Source organism: Bubalus bubalis, chromosome 8 (genome assembly GCF_019923935.1).
Source record: "Bubalus bubalis isolate 160015118507 breed Murrah chromosome 8, NDDB_SH_1, whole genome shotgun sequence".
NCBI classification, from domain to species: domain Eukaryota; kingdom Metazoa; phylum Chordata; class Mammalia; order Artiodactyla; family Bovidae; genus Bubalus; species Bubalus bubalis.
In genome coordinates, this window is record NC_059164.1 from 45773832 (window position 1) to 45800099 (window position 26268).

At 34.4% G+C, this 26268-nt stretch overlaps 1 protein-coding gene across 7 annotated transcripts in view; it reads left to right on the forward strand.

Moving 5' to 3' along the window:
- KMT2E (lysine methyltransferase 2E (inactive)) overlaps positions 1 to 26268 on the forward strand; it is a 90957-nt gene that overhangs the window by 18350 nt on the left and 46339 nt on the right. For 3 of the 7 annotated variants that reach the window (XM_006046306.4, XM_044947158.2, XM_044947157.2), the window contains exons 2-5: positions 4235 to 4419; positions 20526 to 20640; positions 21999 to 22228; positions 25116 to 25196. In XM_006046306.4, the coding sequence (XP_006046368.4) occupies positions 4349 to 4419; positions 20526 to 20640; positions 21999 to 22228; positions 25116 to 25196 (497 nt within the window). In that variant the 5' untranslated portion in view covers positions 4235 to 4348. Of the gene's footprint in view, positions 1 to 1064; positions 1138 to 1590; positions 1660 to 3317; positions 3483 to 4234; positions 4420 to 20525; positions 20641 to 21998; positions 22229 to 22726; positions 22816 to 25115; positions 25197 to 26268 lie in introns of those variants that run through there. The other 4 variants (XM_025292009.3, XM_025292008.3, XM_006046309.4 and 1 more) reach the window with 4 other exon arrangements.

The window sequence follows — 26268 nt, forward strand, 5'->3', positions numbered from 1 at the left end:
TACCTCCATTTATAGTTGAAGCCCACAATAGTGAAATGAGGTGCCCAGAGTTTCATAGGTAGTAACTTGGTAATAGATTTTGATCAACTAGTATTCTTTTTTATTATACCTTAGTCAATAGATGTAAATAAAATTAAAATCTTATATGAATAATGAAGACAGTTTAACTTCTGATTTATAAGGAAATCTCAGTTATGTGGCCTCATAATTTCTTGCAAGTTTCTTTGTTTCCTTTCTATTAGTAATTGAGCCCAAAATTCACCCGCTTATTCTCTTAGTATTACATGTCCAAAGTGTCCAACATGGATCTAATTTTACATGTTTATTGAGTTCTGTGTATGTAAGGTGTTATTAAGGACTGAAAGGTAATAATAAGTGACCCTTTCCTCAAAGAGATTGTGTTAAATTGAGCTGGGCCCTTTATTTGTAATTTTAGGAAAACAGTTTTCCTTATTTTCATCCTTTTTGCCTGTTTGGTATCATATTCATCTTTTCAGTGTTTTTTTGTTTGTTTGTTTTCTGAGCCCTTTAAATGTGGTCGCAGCCTCAGTTTTCCTGTTTTTCTGATAGACATTTCTAATGTAATTCCTTTTCCTACTTGCCTTTTATCTCATTTTTCCTACTTTATGGTTTTGCTTGTTTTTGTTTTGGTATTGATGCCTTTGCTGTGCTGAATCTGTGGGGTTGTTTCATTTTTTTGTTCTCATTTGTTTTTGTTGTTTTGTCCGTGATACACAGCTATTGGGATCGTAGTTCCCTGACTAGGGATTGAGTGCATGCCCTCAGCAGTGATGGCATGGAGTCCTAACCACTGGACTACCAGGAAATTCTTTGTAATAGTGTCTTCCCAGTTTCTTTCCAGTTTGATTTGGTAGTTAGCATTGTTTCCTTTGCTTCTGTTTGCATTCATCTGTATTAAAGAGTGAAGAATAAATCTATCATTTTAAGAATTAGCTGCTGTCTTTATGAGTCCCTTTGGTTTTAGGTTCCATGTTAGAAGTACTATATATACTTTTGTGCCATTAATAAATAGCTCAACACTCCTATGTTCACTTGGTTTCTAGGTCTATACTGGATAGCAGGTTTTGTGAAGACCTATATTCTTTCTTGGACCTCAGATTTACCAGACATCTCATGGTATTTCCTTTTATATTATTTCTTTAATGGCCACCATTTATTCTCAATATATTTTGTATGTATTTAACTTGCCAGTTGGGTAAACCAGGTTTTTGACTCACAGATAAGATATGAAACCTTTGTGGTAGTTTTTTCGATTGTTGAATTGTTTTTCTCTAGTTATGCCTGTGTTATAAGCTCACATCTTTTCTACATCTGTATACTATATTGTCTTTTCTTATTTTTGAAGACACAGTGATTTGACCCTAATGAATTTATGATTTAAGTACCAGCTGGATTTTTAAGCAGCGTGAGTTTTCTGGCTATGTAGTTTTTGATATTAACGAATATAGTGAAATATTTGCCATTTTTATTATCTCAATAGCTATGACCTCTTGCCTTCTGACCTCTTGTAAGTAAATTCTGATATCTTCTCTGCTGAATCAAACTCAAACGTCTGTGGTTCTTTTACAGATGTAATGCTGTGTTTGTCCTGGGGATGAGCTTCTGTGATTTTAGAAGAGAGGTGCATTTCTGGAAAAGGTGTCATGTGGTTGTTCTTATAGCACTTGCATAGGTTGACAACTCATTTGATTAATGAGGCCAGAGCTGCATTTTCATCCCGGGTGCTCTAATTCATTTACCTGTTCTTTGTAGAGTGCCTGTTTCATTCCGTGCACTGTGCAGGGTTTGAGAGAGAGACAGTAATGACACAAATATAAGCTATTGTCTGAAATAGGTTTTTGTGGCATGCTTTTCACTGCTATTTAAAAACAGCTCAAGTATAGTGTTAAATATTGAAGATTGTATATTTATGTAAAAATGGGCTGTACTGTTATTAAATACATGCTCAAATAGATTGTTTTAGATTGGAAATACTACTCAGTTACCTAAAATAATACATAATTATTTGACTTCTGTTTTCCAGTTTCTGCCTCTGGTTTTAAAAAGGAAAAAAAGCATACAACTATATATTTAGCAACATACACCTAAAAAATAAGGTTTCCTATGAGTCAAAAGATAAGCTGAGCTGAAGAAAGCTTCTACCAACTAGATGGTACCATCAGGGAGTAATTTTTTTAACTGTAATTGTTCTTAGGTCCAGGTCTTCAGCATTTTAAAGAAATACAGAATAATATAACATTTGATTTATATATTACTTGCATTTTATCATTTAGAAATTTTATGATTTTATAGCTTTGTGCAGGTTAATAAATACAGCTTTTTATGAAGTAACTCCAAAACAGTCCCAGGTGCAGAAAAGTAGATAGGGCGGTTGTTTTTAGAGGATAATTTTAATTTGTTGAAAACTGTAAAATCATAGCAAACAGTGAGCTATAATTACATACTTTATTTTTAAAAAAACTATTAGAAGATTCTCTTTAAATGAGAGCTAGAGAGTTTTTTTTTTTTTAATCCACATAGTTTTTTGATTATGAAATAAGAGCAACTCTTACGTGACTACCACTTAATGATTGCTAAATATGCATAGTGCCGTGTATGAAATGCTTTACAGTCGTTTTTCATTTTTTTTTTCACAGAAACTGTATGAGGATGTATCCCCATTTTATAAACAGAGAACCTGAAGCTTAGAGTGGTTAAAGAACTTGCCTAGCTCACACGTCTACTGTTTGAGTGTTAGAGATAGGTTCCAGTGTTTACGTTTTTAACTTTCAAATGCAATTGCCTATTATTATATATTTTTATTATAATTTATAATTTAGTAGCTCTTCCCCAGTTATATACAGGTTAAAAGTAAAGGCTAGTTTTCTTGGAGAATTCAAACCACTATTACCTCGTTATTTCCCTATTTTGGTGTTTTTTTCCCCCATAAAATATTAGCTCACAATCTGTATCATCTGTGAAACAGGAATTAACCTGAGTAGATATTCTCAAGCTTACTTGTAAAAATTAAGGATAAATAAAGAATTGCTATTTGAAGAAATACTTGTCTTCAGTATTTCAGGTATAACATGAGAGGGACAGTTTTGACTGTTTTTCTTGTTTATATGGTTATCTGCTTTGTTCCAAGTTGTACTATATCATTGCTGAAATATTTTAAGTAGATATTTCACACACACAACATATAGCGGGTGTTTTGGGCTTCCCAGGTGGCTCAGTGGTAAAGAATCCATCTACCAATGCAGAAGACGTGGGTTTGATCCCCGGGTTGGGAAGATCCCCTGGAGGAGGAAATGGCAACCCACTCCAGTATTCTTGCTGGGAAAATCTCATGGACAGAAGAACCTGGTGGGCTACAGTTCATGGGGTCGCAGAGAGTCAGATACAACTGAGCACGCACGCACAAACAATGAATTTAAATTGGAAAAATTGATATTGAAGCTGAATATATTTTCTTTACTATGGTAAATTTCTTTAAACATAATTCAAGTATGTTAGTTTTTTAATTGTATTAGGGATCATTAACTCATGGAAGAAAACTGGAAAAATAAGAGAAACTCCCTTAGTATACATGTATTTATGTAGAATAGAAAGTGACAACCACTGTAAAACAATTTTATTACAAATAGCTTTTTAAAAAAAATATAGAAACAGTAGAGTAGAATTGTTTCAAATTATGGTTTTATCCCTTAAACTGAGCAGCTTTGGTTATGGTTACTTTTGAATTCTTTGGTGATAAAATGGAGATGCCTACTTGAGTTGTGAGGATTAAATAGATTATCTGTGTAAAAGCTTAGTGTGGTGCTTAGTTCACAGTAAGCACTCAATGTTTGTTAGTTTATTGTTAGATCATTCACTGAACCAGGAAGACTTATTTTTGGAAAGTGCTTTAAGAAATTATTTTTCATCTTTCAAAATGAATAATATTTATTGGTTCCTTACTAAGCAATATGCCTTAGTAATCCCACTTATGGCACCCTAAATAAATTCATTCCCTGAGGAAGATTATGATTCAGAAACTTCTTTTGAGCATAATCTCATTACTTAATTCCAGAAAGATGAACAAAATAGAGACTCCCTGAGCAAATTGCACTGATACTGATATTTTAATGAAGAATGCTTTCTTTATGTATTTTACTTTTCTTTATTATAGGTTGACTGTTTCTGGGAATATGAAGATGATTCTTAACTTCTGGTTTCCTTTTCTTTTAAACAGGGTTTGTGGATGCACTTAGATGTTTGCAATGAGCACTGTGGCTGGCATGCCCCAGTGTTTTGGATACCAATGCATAGGACTCCATAGTAATCGAATTTACCAGAGGCGAACGTCATGAGCATAGTGATCCCATTGGGGGTTGATACAGCAGAAACGTCATACTTGGAGATGGCTGCAGGCTCAGAGTAAGTATTTAAATCATAGGTACTTTGGATAGGGAAGAGCAAAATACTTCATATAATTATTTTAGCACAACCAAGCAGTTCTTGATTTGCATTTATATTTTTATCATTTTAGACTCTTGGCTAAAGTAAATGTCAGAAGTTTAAAGGCAAAAATTCCTGTAACTAAAATTACTTTTGTAAGGAGCTTTTGAGCCAAAATTCTCTTTTTCTGATTCTTTTTTGTCTCTTCCATTTGCTGATTATTGACAGCAAGTATTAAGATAATAGGTTGTTGTTTTTTAAAATTATGAATTTGTCTTGTTTATATTGGAAAATTAATTTGGTTTTCAATTTAAATCTTTTTAAACTGTAATGTCCATTTAAACACAGTTGCCCTTTTTTTTTTTTTTAAGTTGAGTTGAAAAATAAAATTCCAGCCAGTTTTAAATAAGAAAAAGGGAGTATTTCCTTCTAGATGAATATTTTGGCACCTTTTGCTTTTGTGGGAGCCATTTCTGAGGGATTTAGCGAAAGGTTTTTACCTTGCCTTTAAGACTGTTTGGTCTTGACAGTTGTGTTGGATAGATTTTCTTTTATTTTGATTTTGAAAGATCACTACGTTAACACTGAATCATTGCTATGAAAATTGATTGTGTTTTGAAAATTGCAAAAGGTTCATGTAACAGTGTTGGATTACCTAAAGAATAGAAAGATGTATGTTTGCTCTCTGATTCAGTATATAGTTGAATTGTGCTAAATGGGACACTCATTGCCCAGAAAGCTGAATTTAACTTTTTAGAAAAAAAGGAAATTTCTTTCTTTTAGGGCTTCTAAAACTGGTGTGTAGAAAGGACAAAAAACAGTTGATACTTTGTTTGCTGGCATTTCAAATGGTCTAGAAATGTTTTCACCACTCCTGCTTCTGCCATTAGGAAAGACTCAGGGGTGCTCTCTAATATTCCTGTAATATGCTACATAGTCCATTTAACCGTATGACTATTACAGTTTTTAAACGCCTCTTTTTTTTTGCACTATGTTTAAGTTATTTTTGTTGTAAAATAAGGGATTCCTAAACAAGGGTACTCTTGTGACTGTTGATTGACATTCCTTCTGCCCAGATAGGGACACTCCTAACGAAGAAAAAAGAACCTGGAAGTGGGCTTGACAGGCAAGTGGGTCCCAGACTAAAGTACCAGTTTTTCTTAGTGCATCTGATAGATGCAAATCTATATCTGATAATAGTTATAGGCATTTATTGGTAATAAAGATTTTTTACTTCCTAAAAAATTCACCTTGACAGTTTTTTTAAAATTAGCCTCATAAGCACTTACTACAAAATGTAATTAATGAAATATTATTTATGTATGAAATAGGAATTAGTCCAGCATACAGTGCGAGATGCTCCTTTGTCTTGTTTGCATGTTTAGTATGTATGCTGTTAGGCAATGCACAAACAGAATAAAAGCCACATATTAATTATACAGTTAAAAAAAATGAATACTGTATTGACAGCAGTTTAGGGGAGAGCTTTCTGCCTGTGTTCTTTATTAAATGCATCTATAAGAGTGTTTGTAGAATAATTATGATTTATATTGTTGAGCCAAATCTTTCCTGGTACAAATATGGACATTTTTATTATTAGACAATGATCAACTTGTAGGTAATTACAGAATGACTGTTTTTTTTAAAAGAACATTTATGTTTTAGGAAATTATTTTTTTCTATTCCACATACAAGTATGTGTCCCTTGGGTATGGTATCTCTTACTCAGTGGACACAAAAAGTATAGCTGGTACCAATTTCTACTGTGAGACAACTATCAGAATTTTTGTGGCTAAATTTTCAAACTTAAAAACTATATATAAAGCTTTTAGAGCTATTTTCATAAGAAATTTTTATATAATTAACATTTCCTTTTTATTTCAAATATGTAATCAGAAGATACTGTACTTGTATTGATGCAAGATGCTGGGGAAAGGGCACATGGGACTTCCCCATATGTTTCTTTGTTAACGTCCTGTGCAGCTACATAATTATTCCACAATATTTTTTTTTAAGTATTGAATTTTGTTATACTCATGTAGCTATATGATGTTATTAATTATATATTAGTTTCATATATATGTAAATGTTTATTTGGCTGCATTGGCTCTTAATAGTGGCACGTGGGATCTTTGATTTTCGCTGCAGCACACAGGGTCTTCAGTAGCCACGTCTGTGGCATCTTTTAGTTGAAGCATGTAGGATCTAGTTCCCTGACCAGTGTTGAACCCAGAACCTCTGCATCGAGAGTGTGGAGTCTTAGCCACTGGACACACCAGAGAAGTCCCTATTAGTTATATTTTTTAAAAATACTGCTAAAATATATCACTAATAAATTATACTACTATAAAGTTTAGGAGATACTTGATTGTTTATTGAGTGAATTAGTTTACTGAACCAAATTTATACTCATTTCTAAGACTATAAAGGGGAATTTATTTAATCATTTACAGTTCATCTAGATAGAATACATGCTATCTGTCGCATTTTATAGTAGGCAATTGAAGGTCTGGTTCAGGATCTATAATAATGGACTTGCTAAACTCTAGTCCAGTATTCCCATACTCAGTAATGTTTCTTCTTGGATTATCTCGTCTCTGAAATAAAACTCATTAGTCTTTGTTACATATTTGTTTTCCTCTCATTACTAAGTTTTTAAACATCTTGGGTTTGTCTTGCTTTTCCTGCAGAGTTAGGGATCTTGTATTTTGTTTTTTTCTGTTCCCATTACCTTGCCACAAGTTGGTTTTATACTTCCAGAACCTCTCAGGTCAAACTAGCCATATTTCAAGTGTTCTATAGCATATATGTCTGGAGGCCATTGTATTGGATAGAGAAATTCTAGGCTAAATTACAACCTGTAGGATCTCAGAAGAGAAAAGAACAGTGAAGCCTCTGCTAGTTATGAAAATTATGAGATCATAACAATCTATTTTTGAATAAGAAAGATAAAGATATAACTATGAGATAGATATTATTTTCAAATTTTAGATGAGGAAACGAGTCACAGAGCAGTTAAATGGCAGAAGCAGAACTTATTGATGTGTTAATTTTAGGCATTTTCTATTACAGCTTCTTTCCTAGTACTATTACAAAAAATGACTTACGTAACTTAAGTAATTTATTTTGATATATGGTTTGTGTAAATAGTAGCTTTACTTTTAGGGGTAGTAAATTTATTATAATCAATGACTGCATATAACAAAGATATTTTTAGATCTCTGCTTGAAGATAAGGAATATGAAAGAAAACCTAAACTCAGTTACCAGTAGATAAATAGGAAAGTTGAGCCAGAGTTCAGCATTAATTAGAATTGTATGTTTTTATCCTAATTGATATAAATTGACTTCTTGTACTGCTGCTTCTGTCTTTTATGTCAGGCATTCTATCTGAATTACTAAATTGGTTAAAGAAGCAAAGGTGAGAAACCCTTCTAGAGCTGAGAAGTGGGAAGAGGTATTAAATAGGAAGTGTTAAACTGATTCTTTCTTAGTCTTTTTAAAAAAGAAAAACCAAATTACTTTTCTTCTCAGAGACTGGGAACATAATTACTAACATTCTATTCCTTTTAACATTATTTTTACTACCAAATATTACTTTAGAAATCTTTCTAATGAGGTTTTGGATAAATATGTGTATTTTTGGATGTGGTAGACAAATTAGTAAATGTGACGTATCTAAGTTACAGGTAAATTACTTTGGAAGAGGGCTTTTAGTGCTATAACTGGGAATACAGTAAATGCCTCTCTGTTGACTGAGAGTACTAAAGGGAGATATCTGGGTTTTCAGTTTTGTTCTGCCACTAATAAACCAGTGAGCCCTTAAGACAATTATTGTAGACTTTGATATCTTCATTTGAAAAAGAGGGCTTGAAGTATTAATGTGACTCTTTTTGACTCCAGATTTCTGAGATTCAGTACATTTTTACTGTCTGTATTTTGTTTATAGTATTTAATATTAGGTTATCTCAGTGTCACCAGAGCCATCTGCTGACAGAATTCATTATTAGTTTGTTGAAATATTTGGCTGCTTGTAGTCTGAATTTATGTAATTAAAGATACTAAAATGTTTAATGTATAATGAAATGTTTTCAGTAGCTTTTTACTTGTGTTCCACTAGTATTTAATGTTTCTGTTCATGATTTCTTTATGCTTTTTATTTGTCAAGAAACTAATACTTTCTGCTGCCCTTAAAAGTGTTAATTTACTTATCCTAATTTAGAAGTGCTTTCATTTAAATGTGATTTGTTTTAATACTCAAAAGAATGTTTTGAAATACTGTTCTTAGCATTGTTTAGAACTGTTGAAATTTCTCATTTGCTTTATACTTAATAATAAAGTTTTTCTCTAATTTTTTTTCTTGTCTGTAACATAGTGTATAAGCAGCTATTATTCCCATTTTACAAAAGAAATGCAGCTCAAGGAGATTAAGAGACTTCCCTAAGGCCACATAGTTAGTTAATAAAAAATAAAGAGTTAATTCCAGGGCTGCTTGGCTCCAGATCCATTTGCCACATCGATCAAAAGAGCTAAGTTTTGTTTATTGATGAGTTAAATGAAGTAAAATGCCACATGTGGTAAACTGAGGACAGTTGTCACACCAAATCTCTCCATTTAAAAATTTTTCTTGTATGCCATTGTAATGTGTTTAATTTTAATACATCTTTAAAAAGTGTTAGGTGTAACAAGAATGATAGAAATGTTTTGATCACAAATCTGAAGGAGCATAGTGAGAACTCGTGGATATCTTTTATATTCATTACTGTAACAGGGAGCCATTCTATCCATGTGCAATTACTGATACCCAAGTGTCTGTTACCGAATGTTTTAACATTGAAAGAAAAACTAGAGGTTTCACTTAAAATACTCATATAAACTTCTCATTAAAATACAACTATTTTGAAGGTTTATATAGGGAAGAAATTAAAATTTTGATGAGGAAGAAGGAAATCATTAAAGTCCAGTTTCAGGAGGAATCAGAGCTTATTTAATCAATCATTCTAGCCTATTCTTTTTCTCTCAGTTCCTCTCTTAATTTTATGATTGGCGTTTCTCTCTGTTTAGATCTTCAGTTCACCTGACTGCTTAAATGTCTACACTAAAATATATAATAAATGATAATTTATGATGGCTTTTTAAAGAATAAGGATATTTTGGTATAAACAAATACAATTTTAAATTTGTAAAGTGGTTCCAGGAAAATGTGGCAACATCAGGTAGATTACTGCAAACAAAATGGTAGTTGTTCTGCTTTCTGAGTTTTTCAACAATAATTTAGGACTGTAACACATTTGAAAATAACCTTTTTTCATTTTTAAGAAGGGAAATGCTACATAAATAATTTAAATTTTAATGCCCAAATGTGTTCTCCGTATTTGTAAAGTTTATGAAGTAATGACAGTTAAAGTGGTATAGATTCAGAATTACCAAAAATCAGGCTTTGTGTAACTCTAATAAAATAATACATGGTACCATTTTGTAATACAGAAATGAGGTAAAGCTGTTTACATCATTAGGTCATAAATCCATAGACAAAATAGCACTCTGATAAATCTCACAGGAAGTGGGGATAATGCAGTTTGATAGAAATAGTACTAGACCAACCTAAGAGATCTAGGCTTTAGTATTTACTTTGTTATTATAATGCCATGTGACTTAGAATTAAGACTTGATTTTGTAAATGTGGAATCTGAGATCCAGAGAGCTTATGTTTCATGTCTCATGAATATACAGAGACTTAATGATAATCAGTTTGTGGTACTTAGATCAGTCAACTCCTGGTGTGTAATACTGGAGGTTGAACAAATGTGATATTTAAAATACCTTCTAGAACAGTTCCTGAATATCACTTTGGAGCAGCAGGTACTGTTTCCCTGAATAGTTCTGTCCTACTATACTCAGTGTCACAACAAGCAAAACTCAGCGACTGCTTCTCCACCCCTTGCTTCATGGTAGCATTGTCTGGGGATCCAAGAATTGCCCTCCACATTACACCTGTATACACTCAGCAGAAGCAGATCTATTACCACTAATTCTAGGCCAGAACAAAACTACTTCCAATCTGAGGGAAAGAAATCCATATTCTACCACTCCCTTGGAGCCATTTGCAAAGCATCCCCACTACATCTTTGCTCTACCTGCTCCACTAAACGAGTCTTAGCAACAGCATTTTACCTTTTCTAACACCCAGTATCACCTCACAGGGTCAGAGGTAGGTTCTGAGAGTGACTATTTCAGATTAAATCTTGACCCTGTATCAGTATTATCTCCACCTGTCATTCTTTTGGTTCCTTGGGCACTGTCTCAATTGTCAGTCTATTCAGATCCTTGAATGCTTGCGTCCTTCACTCTTCTTCCAGCTGCTCCATACAAGTTGACTTTTACTTTGACCATGCTACTGGCATGTTGAAGCTAATGCATAGTTTTCAGGCCTCATATTGTTTGTTGTCTAAGGAGGATTTATTACTCTTGATTCTCTGTGCCTTTGGCTTTAGTGAAACTAGCCTTTTGTGGTTTTCTTTCTTTCTTTTAAAAAATTGTAGTAAAATATACGTAACATAAAGTTTACCGTTTTAACTAGTTTTAAGTGTACAATTCAGTAGCATTCAGTACATTCATAGTGTTACTGCAATGTCCAGGCAAGAGATGACAAAGACTTGGACTAGGAGGAGAAGTGTACTGATTGTAAATGTATATTGTAAGAAGAGCCAGAATTGATCAAAGAATTAGATGTGGTGGGTGAGGGCAAATGAATAATCAAGAATGATACTTTATGGTTTTGGATTAAGTAACTGGATGGAGAGTTGTTTAAAGAAAAAGATGAGCCGGGGGAAAAGAGAAAACATGGGCAGAAAAGAAAATCAAGCAAAAATGAGAAAGAGTGGCCAGTTAAGTGTGGTATCTAGAAAGCTGCTGCTGCTGCTGCTGCTAAGTCGCTTCAGTCATGTCCGACTCTGTGCGACCCCATAGACGGCAGCCCACCAGGCTCCCCCGTCCCTGGGATTCTCCAGGCAAGAACACCGGAGTGGGTTGCCGTTTCCTTCTCCAATGCGTGAAAGTGAAGTCACTCAGTCGTGTCCAACTCGTTGCGACCCCATGGACTGCAGCCCACCAGGCTCCTCCGTCCATGGGATTTTCCAGGCAAGAGTACTGGAGTGGGGTGCCAATGCCTTCTCCAATCTAGAAAGCTAGCAAAGTTAAGTCTTTTTAGGAAGGGAACACTTACATCACATGCTGAAAAGTCTATATAAACTACAATTACCAATTAGTTTGACAATATGGATAGTTATTGTGGTGTTGTGCAGCCTGATGTTGAGCACAAACAACTCTTTTAAGTTTTCTAAAAAGAGGAACAGAGAAATGACAAATGAAAGGGGGCAGGAGTTTTTTTTTTTAATGGAATAATAAATAAGACAGCAGTGATCTAATATAGAGGTAGACTGAAGATGTAAAACACAAGGAATAGTTGCCAGCAAGAGTAAAGTGTACAGATCTTGAAAATGTGAGAAGGGATAAGGTCCAGAGGGCAAGTGGAAGAATAGGGTTGTAATACAAAGTGGCATTTTTCCATTTTTATAAAAGAAAAACAATTTGAATGTAAATACTAGATTTTAGATATGAAATTGTGTTCCCAGTACCTAAAACAGTAGCTGGTATATAATAAACCCTCAATAATTATTTATTAATAAATTAATAAGAAATTCCTGTTGAGTTGATGTTACATTTTCAAAGAAAGTTATACTGTTACACTAGTAGCACTTGCTAAAGCCATTGAAATCAGAGAAAAATGGTACTCTATTACAATCAGTTCCTTCCCCAAATTTGCTTTCTCTAAACAAGCAGTCAGCAAACTAGGATTACTGAGCCAAACCCAGCCTGCTGCCTGATTTTTGTGAATAAGATTTTATTGAGACTCAGTCATGCCCACTTGTTTAATTATATTTTCTGGCTTTCCAGGTACAATAGAGCTGAGAAGTTGCAACAGAAACCATATTGTTTGAGGTCCTGAATATATTTACTCTCTGGTTCTTCACAGAAAAAGTTGGTTGGCTCCAGCTCTAAATTTAATTCTTTTTTTTTTTTTTGGCTGCACTGCATGGCATGTGGGATCTTAGTTCCCCAAGAAGGGATTGAACCCACGCCCCCTGCATTGGAAGCTCCCAGTCTTAGCCACTGGACCATCAGGGAAGTCCCTGGTTTAATTTTAAATTCCAAAATCTGGGATGTAAAAAAGGGCTTTCTACAACAAACATCTACTTTATAGTCATGAGATAAATTTAGATAAATTAAGAGGTCTAGTAATATGGAGAACTATTTGGGTGGAGCTAATGAAATACAGTTAGATTAAGGATGATTTGGAATTCATGAACACATAGGAAATGGTGAAAACTATAGTAGTGGATGAAACCTCCAAGGTTTAAAGTACAGACACCTAAAAAACAAACATTTAGGAGATAGGGAAAAGAAAAATTTTAAAAGATTAAGGCATTAAAAAAAATGGGAAACAGTTTGGTACTTTCTCAAAATGTTAAACAGAATTACCTTATGGCCCAGAAAAAATTGAAATCAAAGGCTCAAAACAGATATTTGTATATCAATATCCATAACAGCATTACTCGCAATAGACAAAATGTCTATGTTAGACAAAAGGTCTAACATCTCAAGTGTCCATCAACAGATGAATGGACAAATCAAAATGTGGCCTATCTATACAATGGAATATTAGCCATAAAAAAGAATAGAATTCTGAAACATGGTATAAAATGGATGAAACTGGAAAATGTTATGCTAAGTAAAATAAAACAGACATAAAATGACAAACATTTTATGATTCCATTTGTGTACATTGTCTTATGTTGCGAATAGTTATGTATGCTGCGAAGAGTTGGACATGACTGAGCAACTGAACTGATGTAAGTTTTCTAGAATGGGCAAATAGAAATAAATAGTAAAGGTTACCAGGCGATTGGACCTGGAGAAGGTAAGAGATATGAGAACAAAGTGTCTGTCTGAGAGGATGAAAAAGTTTGGAAACAGTAGTAAGACATGAATCATAAGGCTTGAAGGTCTCTTTGTGAACCCTGAAACTTACTACATACAAATGATTGTTGAATGCTCGTTATCTTAGTTAATTCTATTTCATTTGTTTAGGAGAGGTAGAACTAAGGCTACAAAATTTTTATAGCCTCTTCATGGTAGACAGATATAAGGGACTATAGAGTTGAACAAAATGTCCCTATATGTAAAAAATAATACTGTGATTTCAATAAGTTGAATGGTATAGTTCTTTAAAGTAACAGTTCCAGTTAGTGCCTGCTTCAAGTGAAAGTGTTAGTCACTCAGTCATGTCCAACTCTTTGCAACCCCATGAACTGTAGCCCACCAGGCTCCTCTGTCCATGGGATTCTCCAGGCAAGAATACTGGAGTGGGTTGCCATGCCCTTCTCCAGGGGATCTTCCTGACCCAGGGATGGAACCCAGGTCTTCCACATTGCAGGCAGATTCTTTGTTGTTTAACAGTTCTGGTTAGTGCCTAATTCAGGCAGCTGGAAACTAGCAGAATTAAAACAGCAACAAGACAGAGATTGAAATTTGCTGTATTATTTAAGTGACTGAGTACTGACCATGATAGAATACATTGGGACAGAATATAGGAGTAGGAGGGATATAAAGTTCTCCAGTATAAAAATTTTAACAAGTGATGGTATTTTTTTAAGTGATAGATTTTAACTAGGAAATTTAAATCATATTATCTTAAACCAATGAATATTAAGTTCGCAGATCTCACAGTTAAGAGTAGGAGTTTAAAATACAATTTTATTTTCTCAACTCTAGAGTCTATGTAAAGGTATCTTTTTGGAAGCTCTTTAGTAATGTGCTATAAATCAAAAACAAGCCCTTGGAGATGACTCAAGCTTTGTGTGGCTAAATAGTCAAATAAAAAGTTTCTTTCAGAATTCTGAACAGTCTTAAGTGGAAAAGTCGACTCAAAGAAGTTCAGGATGTCATGTAACAACTAGAAATTATTGGTGTTGTTTAGTCACTCAGTCATGTCTGACTCTTTGTGACACCATGGACTGTAGCATGCCAGGCTCCCCTGTCCTTCACCATCTCCCAGAGCTTACTCAGACTCCTGTCCATTGAGTCAGTGATGCCATCCAACCATCTTGTCCTCGTCTCTTTTTACCTTCAATCTTTCCCAGCATCAGAGTCAATTTTTTAATGAGTCGGGTCTTCATATCAGGTGGCCAAAGTATTGGAGCTTCAGCATCAGGCCTTCCAATGAATATTCAGGATTGATTTCCTTTATAATTGACTGGTTTGATCTCCTTGCAGTCCAAGGGACTCAAGAGCCTTCTCCAACACCACAGTTCAAAAGCATAAATTCTTCAGCACTCAGCCTTCCTTATGGTCCAACTCTCATATCCATACAGAACTACTAGAAAAACCATAGCTTTGATTATACGGACCTTTGTTGGCAAAGACGTTAGCATTAAACAACTTTTTATATCATAGGTTTTCTTCCAAGGAGCAAGCATCTTTTAATTTCAAGGCTGCAGTCACCATCTGCAGTGATTTTGGAGCCGAAGAAAATCAAGTCTGTCACTGTTTCCTTTGTTTTCCCATCTGTTTGCCAGAAGTTATGGGACCGGATGCCATGATCTTTGTTTTTTGAATGTTCAGTTTTAAGCCAACCTTTTCACTCTCTTCTTTGACCTTTATCAAGAGGCTCTTTAGTTCCTCTTTGCTTTCTGATATAAGGGTGGTGTCATCTGCATAGCTGAGGTTATTGATGTTTTTTCCAGCAATCTTCATTCCAGCTTGTGAGTCATCCAAACAGGCATTTCGCATGATATACTCTGCATATAAGTTAAATAAGCAGGATGACACTATACAGCATTGACGTACTCCTTGCCCAATTTGGAACCAGTCTGTTGTTCCATGTCCGGTTCTAACTGTTGCTTCTTGATCTGCATACAAGTTTCTCAGGAGGCAGGTGAGGTGGTCTGGTATTCCCATGGCTTTAAGAATTTCCCACAGTTTATTGTGTTCCACACAGTCAAAGGCTTTATAAAGCATACTCAGTGAAGTAGAAGTAGAGGTTTTTCTGAAATTCTCTTGCTTTTTCTATGATCCAGCAGATGTTGGCAATTTGATTTCTGGTTCCTCTGCCTTTTCTAAATCCAGCTTGAACATCTGGAAGTTCTCGGTTCACATACTGTTGAAGCCTAGCTTGGAGAATTTTGAGCATTACTTTGCTAGCACATGAAATGAGTGCAATCGTGTGGTAGTTTGAGGATTGCCTTTCTTTGGGATTGGAATGAAAACTGACCTTTTCCAGTCCTATGGCCACTGTTGAGTTTTCCAAATTTTCTGGCCTATTGAGTGCAGCACTTTCACAACATCATCTTTTAGGATTTGAAAAAGCTCAGCTGGAATTCCATCACCTTTCCTAGCTTTGTTCGTGTTCCTAAAGCCCTCTTGATTTCACACTCCACGATGTCTGGCTCTAGGTGGGTAATGACACCATCATGGTTATCTGGGTCGTTAAGATTGCTTTTGTATAGTTCTTCTGTCTGTTCTTTTCACCTCTTCTTAATATCTTCTGTTACTGTTAAGTCCATACCATTTCTGTCCTTTATTGTACCCATCTTTGCATGAAATGTTCCCTTGGTAACTAGTTTTTAAGAGATCTCTAGTCTTTCCCATTCTTTTGTTTTTCTGTTCCTTTGCATCGGTCACTGAGGAAGGCTTTCTTATCTCTCCTTGCTATTCTTTGGAACTCTGTATTCTAATGGGTTTATCTTTCCTTTTCTCGCTTGCCTTTTGCTTCTCTTCTTTTCTAAGCTATTTGCATTTATTTTTCTTGATAGTTTTGATCACTGTCTTCTGTACCATGTTACGAACCTCCGTCCACAGTTCTTCAGGCACTCTGTCAGATGTAATCCCTTGAATCTATTTGTCCCTTCAACTGTGTAATTGTAAGGGATTTGATTTAGGTAATATTTGAATGGCCTAGTGGTTTTCCCTACTTTCTTCTATTTAAGTCTGAATTTTCCAATAAGGGGTTCATGATCTGAGCCACAGTCAGCTCAGGTCTTGTTTTTGCTGACTGTATAGAGCTTCTCCATCTTCAGCTGCAAAGAATATAATCAGTCTGATTTCATTATTGATGACCTGTGATGTCCATGTGTAGAATCGTCTCTTGTTTTGTTGGAAGAGGGTATTGCTATGATCAGTGTGTTCTCTTGGCAAAACTCTGTAACAACTATTTACACAAAAACCTATTGTATATTATCTCTTTAGCCATGCAGTATAAAAAAATTATTAAAGCTTTGTGTTAATGTTCCAGGAGATTTTGAGAAAGCTCCCATAACCATAATGTAGTAATTTTTGTTTACTGTGAGTTCTTGCTGTGCATTGTCCATGTGTAAATATAGTAGGTTTGCTCAAATTTAATCATTTTCTACTAGTTGGACATTTAAATAATTTCTACTTGTATACCTGGTTTTAGGAATAGAATTACAAAGAACATCTCAATTCTGTGAGTAATTACTTAGTGGAAATTAATTTTATTAAAATAAATTTCCAGTAACGGGGTTACTGGATCTAAAGGATATTTGACTGTTGGTATTTGTCACAAAGTTGTTTTCAGATTTACTGTGTGCTTTGAGGATATTTAGCACCATGGGACTTTTTAAAGAACATTTCTAAGAATGTCTGGTGCCCTATTTTTTGTTTTGTTTTCTGTTAAATACTATCTTACAGTTCAGGAAAATCCTTAAACTGTGTCAACCCATTTCTTTTTACATTATTGCCTTTTAAAATTACTCTTAGTAAGTATCAGCATAGAAATGAAGATCTTGATGAAGTGTTTCTGCCTTCTTGCATTGCCAGCTTTTCAGTACTTAGAGCTTTAATTTTTTTTTTTTTAAATATTAAAGTATAGTTGATTTACAGTGTTGTGCTAATTTCTGCTGTACAGCAAAGTGGCTTAGTTATACACATATGCATTCATTTTTGTGTTCTTCTCCATTATGGTTTATCCCAGGAGATTGGATATAGTTCTAAGTGCTGTAGAGGAGGATGTTGTTATTTATCCATTTTAAATATAGTGCTTTGCATCTACTAACCTCAAACTTCCAGTCTGTCCCTCTCTCTTTCCCTCCCCCTCTGATAACCAGTCTGTTGTCTATGTCTGTGAGTCTGCTTCTGTTTTATAGATAGGTTTATTTGTGCCATATTTTAAATTCCACATATAAGTGACCCCATACATTATTTGTCTTTCTATGTCTGACTTACTTCACTTAGTATGATAATCTCTAGTTATATCCATGTCGTTGCAAATAGTTTATTTCATTCTTTTTTATGGCTGAGTTGTATTCCATTGTATAATATGTGCCACATCTTCTTTACCCTTTCATCTGTCAATGGACATATAGGTTGTTTCCATGTCTTGGCAATTGTGAATAGTACTGTATAGCTTTAATTTGAATCATGAGGTTATGCAAAGGATTTGTGGCTTGTTTACGTGCTTGAGTTTATCTGTATTTGGGCTGAAAGTCTTGTTTAATTCACACCCATTATCTACTCTAAAATACAAATTTCTTGCCACACTCTAAATCCCTAAAAGTGATTCTTTCTATAATGGCTATAATTCTTACATGTTGTTCTAATAATCAGGAATTGCTAAAATTCTGCTTTTTCCCTCTATGTATTTTAAAAAATATTTATTTATTTACTTGGCTGCACTGGCTCTTTCACTGTGGCACACAGATTCTCTAGTTGTGATGCATGGGCCCAGAGCACATGAGTTCAGTAGTTGAGGCAGTCAGGTTTAGTTGCTCTGGCGCCTATAGGATCTTAGTTCTGTGATCAGATATCAAACTGGTATCCCCTGTATTGTCAGGTGGATTCTTAACCAGTGGACCACCAGGGAAGTCCTCCTGTTGTGTATTTTTAAAATAATTTGAAAGGAATCAATATTGTAATCAAAGCAGTTTATCTATTCATTTTATGTGAATTTTATCCTTTTGTTCAGTATGTCTGCCTCAAGGAATCCATGTTGTAGAAATACCATTATATAAACAGAAAATTATATATAAAACAGTGTACAATTGCAATGATACCTTAACACTGAAGAATAGGAACAATTTAAACATCCAGTAGGGAATTTATTAAATAAACTATAGTACATTCATATAATGAAATAAGCAGTTATAAAAAATAAGACAGCACTATGTGTTAACATTGGAAGGTTGAAAAGGCAAACTGTGAATTTGTTGTTGTTTAATCGCTAAGTTGTGTCTGACTCTTTGGGACCCCATGGGCTGTAGTTGGCCAGGCTCCTCTGTCCATGGAGTTCTCCAGGCAAGAATACTGGAGTGGGTTGCCATTTCCTTCTCCAGGGGATCTTCTCCACCCAAAGATAAAACCCGGGTCTCCCGCATTGGCAGGTGAATTCTTCTGAGGTGATGCTAGCCATAAAGAACCTGCCTGCTAATGTAGGAGACTTAAGAAATGTGGGTTCAGTCCCTGGGTATGGAAGATCCCCTGGAGGGGAGGGCATGGCAACCTGCCCCAGTCTTCTTGCCTGAAGAATTCCACAGACAGAGGAGCCTGGCAGGCTACAGTCCACAGGGTCACAAACAGTTGGACATGACTGAAGCAACTGAGCGCACACACAAACCATCAGGGAAGCACCAAATTGTGAATACATATTGTATATTCTCATTTTTAAAAAACGGTGAGATGTATTTATGGATAGACAAATATAGAGGAGGATACAAAGCATCTTAACATGGGTCTATCAGGTTTGGATGAAGACATGATCTTTCACTTTCTTGTTATGTCTCTTTTAAAGTTTGTACAATAAACATGAATTAATTTTGGAATTAAACACATTTCTCTTTAAAAGATTAAACAAGTCAATTTTTAACATCACAGCATAGCTATTAGGTGAGTACTGGTTTTCTAAAGATTCAGAACATTTTGGAGACTCTTCTTTTATAATCTCCTTCAGAACTGCTTGACCTTAGTTTGTGTCTCCTCTCTCTCCTGATTGTAGCACACTGGATCCCAAGTAATAGTCACTTAGAGCGAAATTGAGAATTTGCTTAAGGGATGAGTTGAGGAGAGAAGTAGTTGACAACAGAAATTTGACCAGTTAGATTGTAACTGCGTTAAGCAGCCTTAAACCATGAAGAATTCAAATAGTATTAAATTCTAAGGAAAGGTTTTGATTAAGAGGTTTGATAAAGGTTTTGAAAAAATCATCTCTAACAGTGGCTTGGTAAGAATAAAGGCATGGAAATAAGTCATGTTGTGTTTGTGCAAGGGAGAAATTAATTTCAGTGTGAATTGCCCTCAGAAGTAGGTTCACTGCCACATTGATCAATAGGAATTGTCAGATGAGGGCTCCAGGAGGATTGATACAAGTGAAGCATCTGGGCAGGTGATGTACATAAAATGCTAGACCAGGGAACTTAGAAGTCAACCATAGTAGGTGAGTTGTTACTGTCAGTGGTTGGTCAGCTCATCATCATTTAGTCATTATGAGGCCAGAACTGCTAATCTGACACTACCACAGCTACTGGTTGCATTTTTTTTTCATAAGCAAGTCTTGGTTCATTGTAAGGTTTCCTTTCCTTAGCTTTTCTGATAGTTCCAAGACTTTGTTATATCTTGACATAGTAACACATACATAAAGCTTTGAACATTGAAATGGATACTTCACATTCAAATTGGGGTCCATGCATGTGGATTCAGTATGTCCTTAGTCTTGTTTAAATTATTTCTACCACTTTTGTCCACCCCTGTGCATAGTGTCCCCAGTGCCACTGAGTACATTAAGTGATTTTTAATGTCTAGTAATTTTTTCAGTGATAGGGAAACTATATCAGAGTTTGAAGATGGGACATTTATTGTACTTAATTAAAAGGTTTTTTTATAACATGGACTCTAGATAGGGTATGTCATATCTGCAGGGTGTTTATGTTTTAGACATTTTAAAGACATTTTATTTGTATAGCCAATATAGTAAGTGTTTGAGTGGAATTCTCTTTGATGCAATGTTTTTCCTTCCAGACCAGAATCCGTAGAAGCTAGCCCTGTGGTAGTTGAGAAATCCAACAGTTATCCCCACCAGTTATATACCAGCAGCTCGCATCATTCACACAGTTACATTGGTTTGCCCTATGCGGTAAGTGTCAAAAATTTCTCTGGAAGGTTTTTTTATATCTGTATATAAATCTGAATTTTTTACATCTAAAAGTTGAAAGTTGATGTATGTGGTGTTATGCCTAAAACTGAATATTTAAAATGCAGACTTTTTATACTATCTAAACAATTAGGTATATAATTTGTAGTTTAATTTGTCATTGATCTAATTATATTTATTCAAGGGATTAAAATTCTATAAGAGGAATTCCTTAGAAGTTTTTATAGTAGTAGTATTTTGCTTTTTATGCTTTTACTAGTTTAGTGTTATAATTCTTTACCTTCTCTATAAAAAGATTGTACGTAGAATTATACTATCTACCGTTGATTTTAAATTATATAGTACTTTATATGATAAATTATATAGTTACCACTGATTTAGCTCTTATATGTCAAGCTCTGTGCTGAGCTTGACATATATATATTTTTTGATATATATATATATTAGCTTGACTAATATATATTTTTACATATATTATCTAATTTTCAAAAACAACCTCATATATGGGTATAATTTTCATCCCCATTTCATAGCTGAGAAAATGAAAGCTTATCTAAGCTAACTTATTGAGTGTTGCATAGCTAGTAAGAGGCAGAGTACAGACTGAAACAGCTGCAGAACTGAACACGTTTGTGGTATTATCGAGTTATCATTATCAGAAATTTTTAGAACAGTCTTTTGGACTCTGTTGGAGAGGGAGAGGGTGGGATGATTTGGGAGAATGGCATTGAAACATGTATAATATCATATATGAAACGAGTCGCCAGTCCAGGTTTGATGCACGATACTGGATGCTTGGGGCTGGTGCACTGCGATGACCCAGAGGGATGGTACAGGGAGGGGGGAGGGAGGAGGGTTCAGGATGGGGAACACATGTATACCTGTGGTGGATGCATGTTGATATATGGCAAAAACAATACAATATTGTAAAGTTAAAAAATAAAATATAAAAAAAAAAAGAAATTTTTACCACTTGGACCAGAATAAAAAATACCCAAACTTTAAAAATCCCTATTGTATACTGTCTAGTGACAATATGTCTTTTGTAATTGTTTTTGTTATTCTTTAGCCTCTATTTTCTAAGGGTTTTGTGTTTGTTTTTTTTAACCATCACTATTCTCACATCTTGTATTGTGAAGTTGACCAAGGTTGTAGGTAGATATTTTCATTTATTATAGTTTAAAATTTAGTTTCAGCAAGTCACTATTTTAAAGGTGTTAAGGAAGAAATGGGCCAATTTCATCTCTCTCAAATAGGTTAAGGACTGAATTTTATTTAAGTTGCTTAGATCATACTGTTACTGAAATTACATTGTGCTGTGTTTGTGTTTAATTATCCAGGACCATAATTATGGTGCTCGTCCTCCTCCAACACCTCCAGCTTCCCCTCCTCCATCAGTTCTTATTAGCAAAAATGAAGTAAGCATCTTTACCACTCCTAATTTTGATGAAACTTCCAGTGCTACTACAATCAGCACATCTGAAGATGGAAGTTATGGTACTGATGTAACCAGGTGCATATGTGGTTTTACACATGATGATGGATACATGATCTGTTGTGACAAATGCAGGTAAAATATTTCATGCTATTTGCTTGTTTTCTTGAATGCTCCTAATGTTTGTGATTGTTAATGTTGGAAAAGATAATTAAAGTTGCTTTGAAAGAAACTGATAAATGAATTTTTAAAGTGATCCTTCTGCTACTATCATTGCAGACTGTTTTGCTCCTAGAAAGTGCCCCTATGGGAAAGAAAGAAAGAAAGAAAGAAAGAAAGAAAAAAAAAAAACTATCTTAAGAGTTTTTTGGAAATCCTTGTTGTTAATTGAGTAATAGGCAGTCAGTTCTGAACTTTATACAGAATCACACCTCTCTTTTCACTCATTCAATAGTAATACACTACATAAAGTAGACAAGATACAAATGAGAGGAGAATTGAGTCCTGTGTATTTCCTTTGGAATTATTTGTGCTGTATAGTCAACTGTGATTTTCCAGTTTGGGGGAATTATACATTTGATTGATGTTTGTTTGACCTGACTCTCTCACCTCCTTTTGACTTGAACCTTGCAGCACTCTGGAGTCTCCTTGAACCAGAACCACAGTCTCCCCTCCCCCAACCCTGGTTCAACCACCAAGAAAGGCCTCCTCCCCTAGAGAAGGTGTGATTGGGACAGAAAGTGGGGTTTTGTTTTCTTTCTTTATCTTTTTTTCTGGTGGGAGGGAGTTGGGGAGGATGGAGAGGGAACAGTAGGGTTTCAACCTGAAAGTTACTGAGTCCATCCCCTGCATAGGCTGGGAAGCAGAGAGTGTTTAAGCAGTATTTAAGCACTGTAGAGGGTAAGAAAGTTTGATAGTTTTCAGAATATCCTGGATCTGGTCCTTAAGGCATAGCTTCATTATTTTACTTGAAATAGTATTCATATTTGAATGTGAGTATAATATTTGGCCTTGTTGAGCCAAATATAAATTACTTTGCATTATTTGTAATCTGTTCCCCTCTGTTAAGTTAGGTGATTAGGAGTGAGATGTAATTGATACAAACATGCAGTTAGGATTATATTTCAAAAAGGTGATTTACCTTTGCCAAAAATGGGGAAAATTAGTCTTAAGTGAAATGTGAAATTTGATGTTATTTTTATGGAAAGTTGTAATATTAATACTTTGAGTTAATTTTAATAATAAAACTATATTGTGATACTTTTTCAAATTAACAACTAAACTTATGGTACATACTATTACCATGAGCAATCACCTCAGTAAATTTATTCAGGAGGTAAATGTAAAATCGAAGAACATAACTTCACTGGTAACTTGTTTTCCTCATTATTTTTTAATTATTTAGCAGCAACTCTCAATTCATATTTTAACCAATCATATAAAATATCTCATAGCTGATTTTTGTCTTATGTGATAAATTATATACCATTTGACAGTATTTTTATTCTAATGCATAAAGTGTTTTTCTTTTGATTACAATGATCTATATATAATATATAATTATATTAGAAAATAGTGAAATAGTTCTTAGGATTTATACCTATCTACAAATTCTTGAAGGACCAGTTCACATATATTGGATTATTCAAGGTATTTGCTTTTTAGCAACTGGTCTATTTGTTATGAATTTTTTGTTATTCTACTTTTCTACTGCTTAACCTGGAGTATAATATATACTGCCAGGCTTAATCTTTTTTCCTCTATTCTTGTTTTACATTGGCTCTATGTATTTTCATGTACCTGCTGCCCATACTCTCTTTCAAGTTTGCCAACTAGAGCTCTGATATTTATTCATTTCCTAGTTTTATTTCTTCTGTTGTCTCCATGACACTATTACTTACCCCCCAAATTTAACATAATTTGTTATCCTCTCATCAAGTGCTTTGCTTTTCTTTTAAACTTTTTTCCCCTATCATCTTTGATATATAGACAGTTATCTTTATATTTTACCAATTCTTGTCCCAACATCCTCAGTTAAGAAAGAGCAAGATCATAGCAGTTAACTTAGTAGCTTTTATGTATAAATTATATATATTAAAAGTAGCTCATTATTGTATAAAGAATAAGATTATTTTTAGAAACAGGCATATATATCAGCTATAGACCAATTAAAGTTTTGGCCATAAAATAGCCTCAAACTTTAGAAGTTTGCCTCAAGTTGCTCCATGTATTACTCTTAAAAATAGAGTTCATAATAAATTTAGTCTCTATCTTCATGGAATGACTCTTGGATTCTTTAACTTCATCTTCTCTGCCATCATTCTAGTTATTTTGGTTCTTTAACTTAGATCTGGAATGTTGGAAAAGCCTCTTAGTTGATTTTTATACTTTCGGTTTTTAAAATTTTTTTTGAATACTATATACCATCAAAACAACCTCTGGTTGTTACATGTTGCCAGTTAGAAGAGTGCTACACACACTTTGACATTCCAGGTTCTATATACTGTAAATACACTTTACTAATTGAATTTTATTCCCCTCTGTTTCTCAAAACGAACATTCTTCAAATATATTAACTGCCTTCTGACTGTTGCTCTCTATATCCATCTACTTGAGAAAATGTTGCTATGTGACATTTCTGTCTTCATAATTTCCCATGTGAGGTTCTCTTCAAGTCCCATTATTCTCCAGGATGCTTTTCCCATTAATACCAAATAGTGTGGATATCTGCAGCTTGTGATTTGTAATAAAATATGTACCTTTTACATTTTAATATTATATTTGCTTTAGAAATTTGTATCATGTATATGATATCCCATATTTGTCCTCTTACTTTTGCATCTCAAAGTTTTATCTTCCCGAGGACATATTTCTGTGAATTCTTCACATTACCTTTTATACTACTAAACTCAAAATAGGCACTTATTAAGTGATAGTTAAATAGAATATCAAATCTTAATTTAAGTATGATTTTAATAATATTTTGTATGTTCTGCTTTTTTTCCCCCCTTCCTTTTTAAAGTGTCTGGCAACATATTGACTGCATGGGGATTGACAGGCAGCATATTCCTGATACATATCTTTGTGAACGTTGTCAGCCTAGGTAAGTTGTGCATGTAGTAAAACTGCCAGTAATTTTACCGAGGTAATCTTTAGTTACTAGAAGTTTATATATGAACTCTAGATTAAACAATTAATGGATACTGTGTTAATATGGGCTTCATTTTTATGGTTTGGGGTTTTGTTTGTTTTCATTCTGACATCTCTAAAATCAGGAAGAATCTTTCCATTGATAATGTGTCATGGTTTATTTTCTATCTAGGGTTTTTAATAATGCATAAAATCCTAGTGCATTTTCTAAGGGACATCTTTTTTCAGTGGACTGCACATTATGTTAAAAAGTTATTACAAGGGCCTTCCCTTCTAATACACAGTTTTGTAGGGCTTATACTATTAGTCTGCCTATTGGCAATAATGTGTTTTCTTGCCATTTCTTTTTCTGTGTTTTTAAAAAATCTTTTTAAATGGACATTTCAAACCTATATAAAAGTACTGGTATAAGGAACCCACATGTTTCCACCACCCTGCTTCAAAAGTTCTCAATAATCTTTTCATTTACACTGCTGTGAATTTTTCTCCTTCATGTATTTTAATGCAAATCCCAACTATATTATTCCATTCATATGTATCCGTATATATATTTAAGTATATATATATTTCTGTTTATATATTTCAGTATGTATCGATAAAAGAATTAACAAAAATCTGTAATCACAAAATGATTAGTATACTTGCAACAAAATCTGCTACATTTAACCACTTTTTATTTTTAAACATTATTTATTTATTTTTGGCTATGCTGGGTCTTCATTGCTGCATAGGCTTTTCTCTAGTTGAGGTGAGCAGAGGCTTCTCTTCAGTTGCAGTGTGGAGGCTTCTTTTGTTGGGAGCACAGGCTCTAGGGCGTCGGGGCTTCAGTAGTTGTGGCACATGAGCTCAGAGGTTGCAGCGCGAGGACTCTGGAACTCAGGCTGAATAGTTGTGGCACATGGGCTTTGTTGCTCTGCAGCTTGTAGGCTGTTCCCAGATCAGAGATCAAACCTGTGTCCTCTGCCTTGGCAGGCGGATTCTTTACCACTGGACCACTAGGGAAGCCCCCATTCATGCTCGTGCTT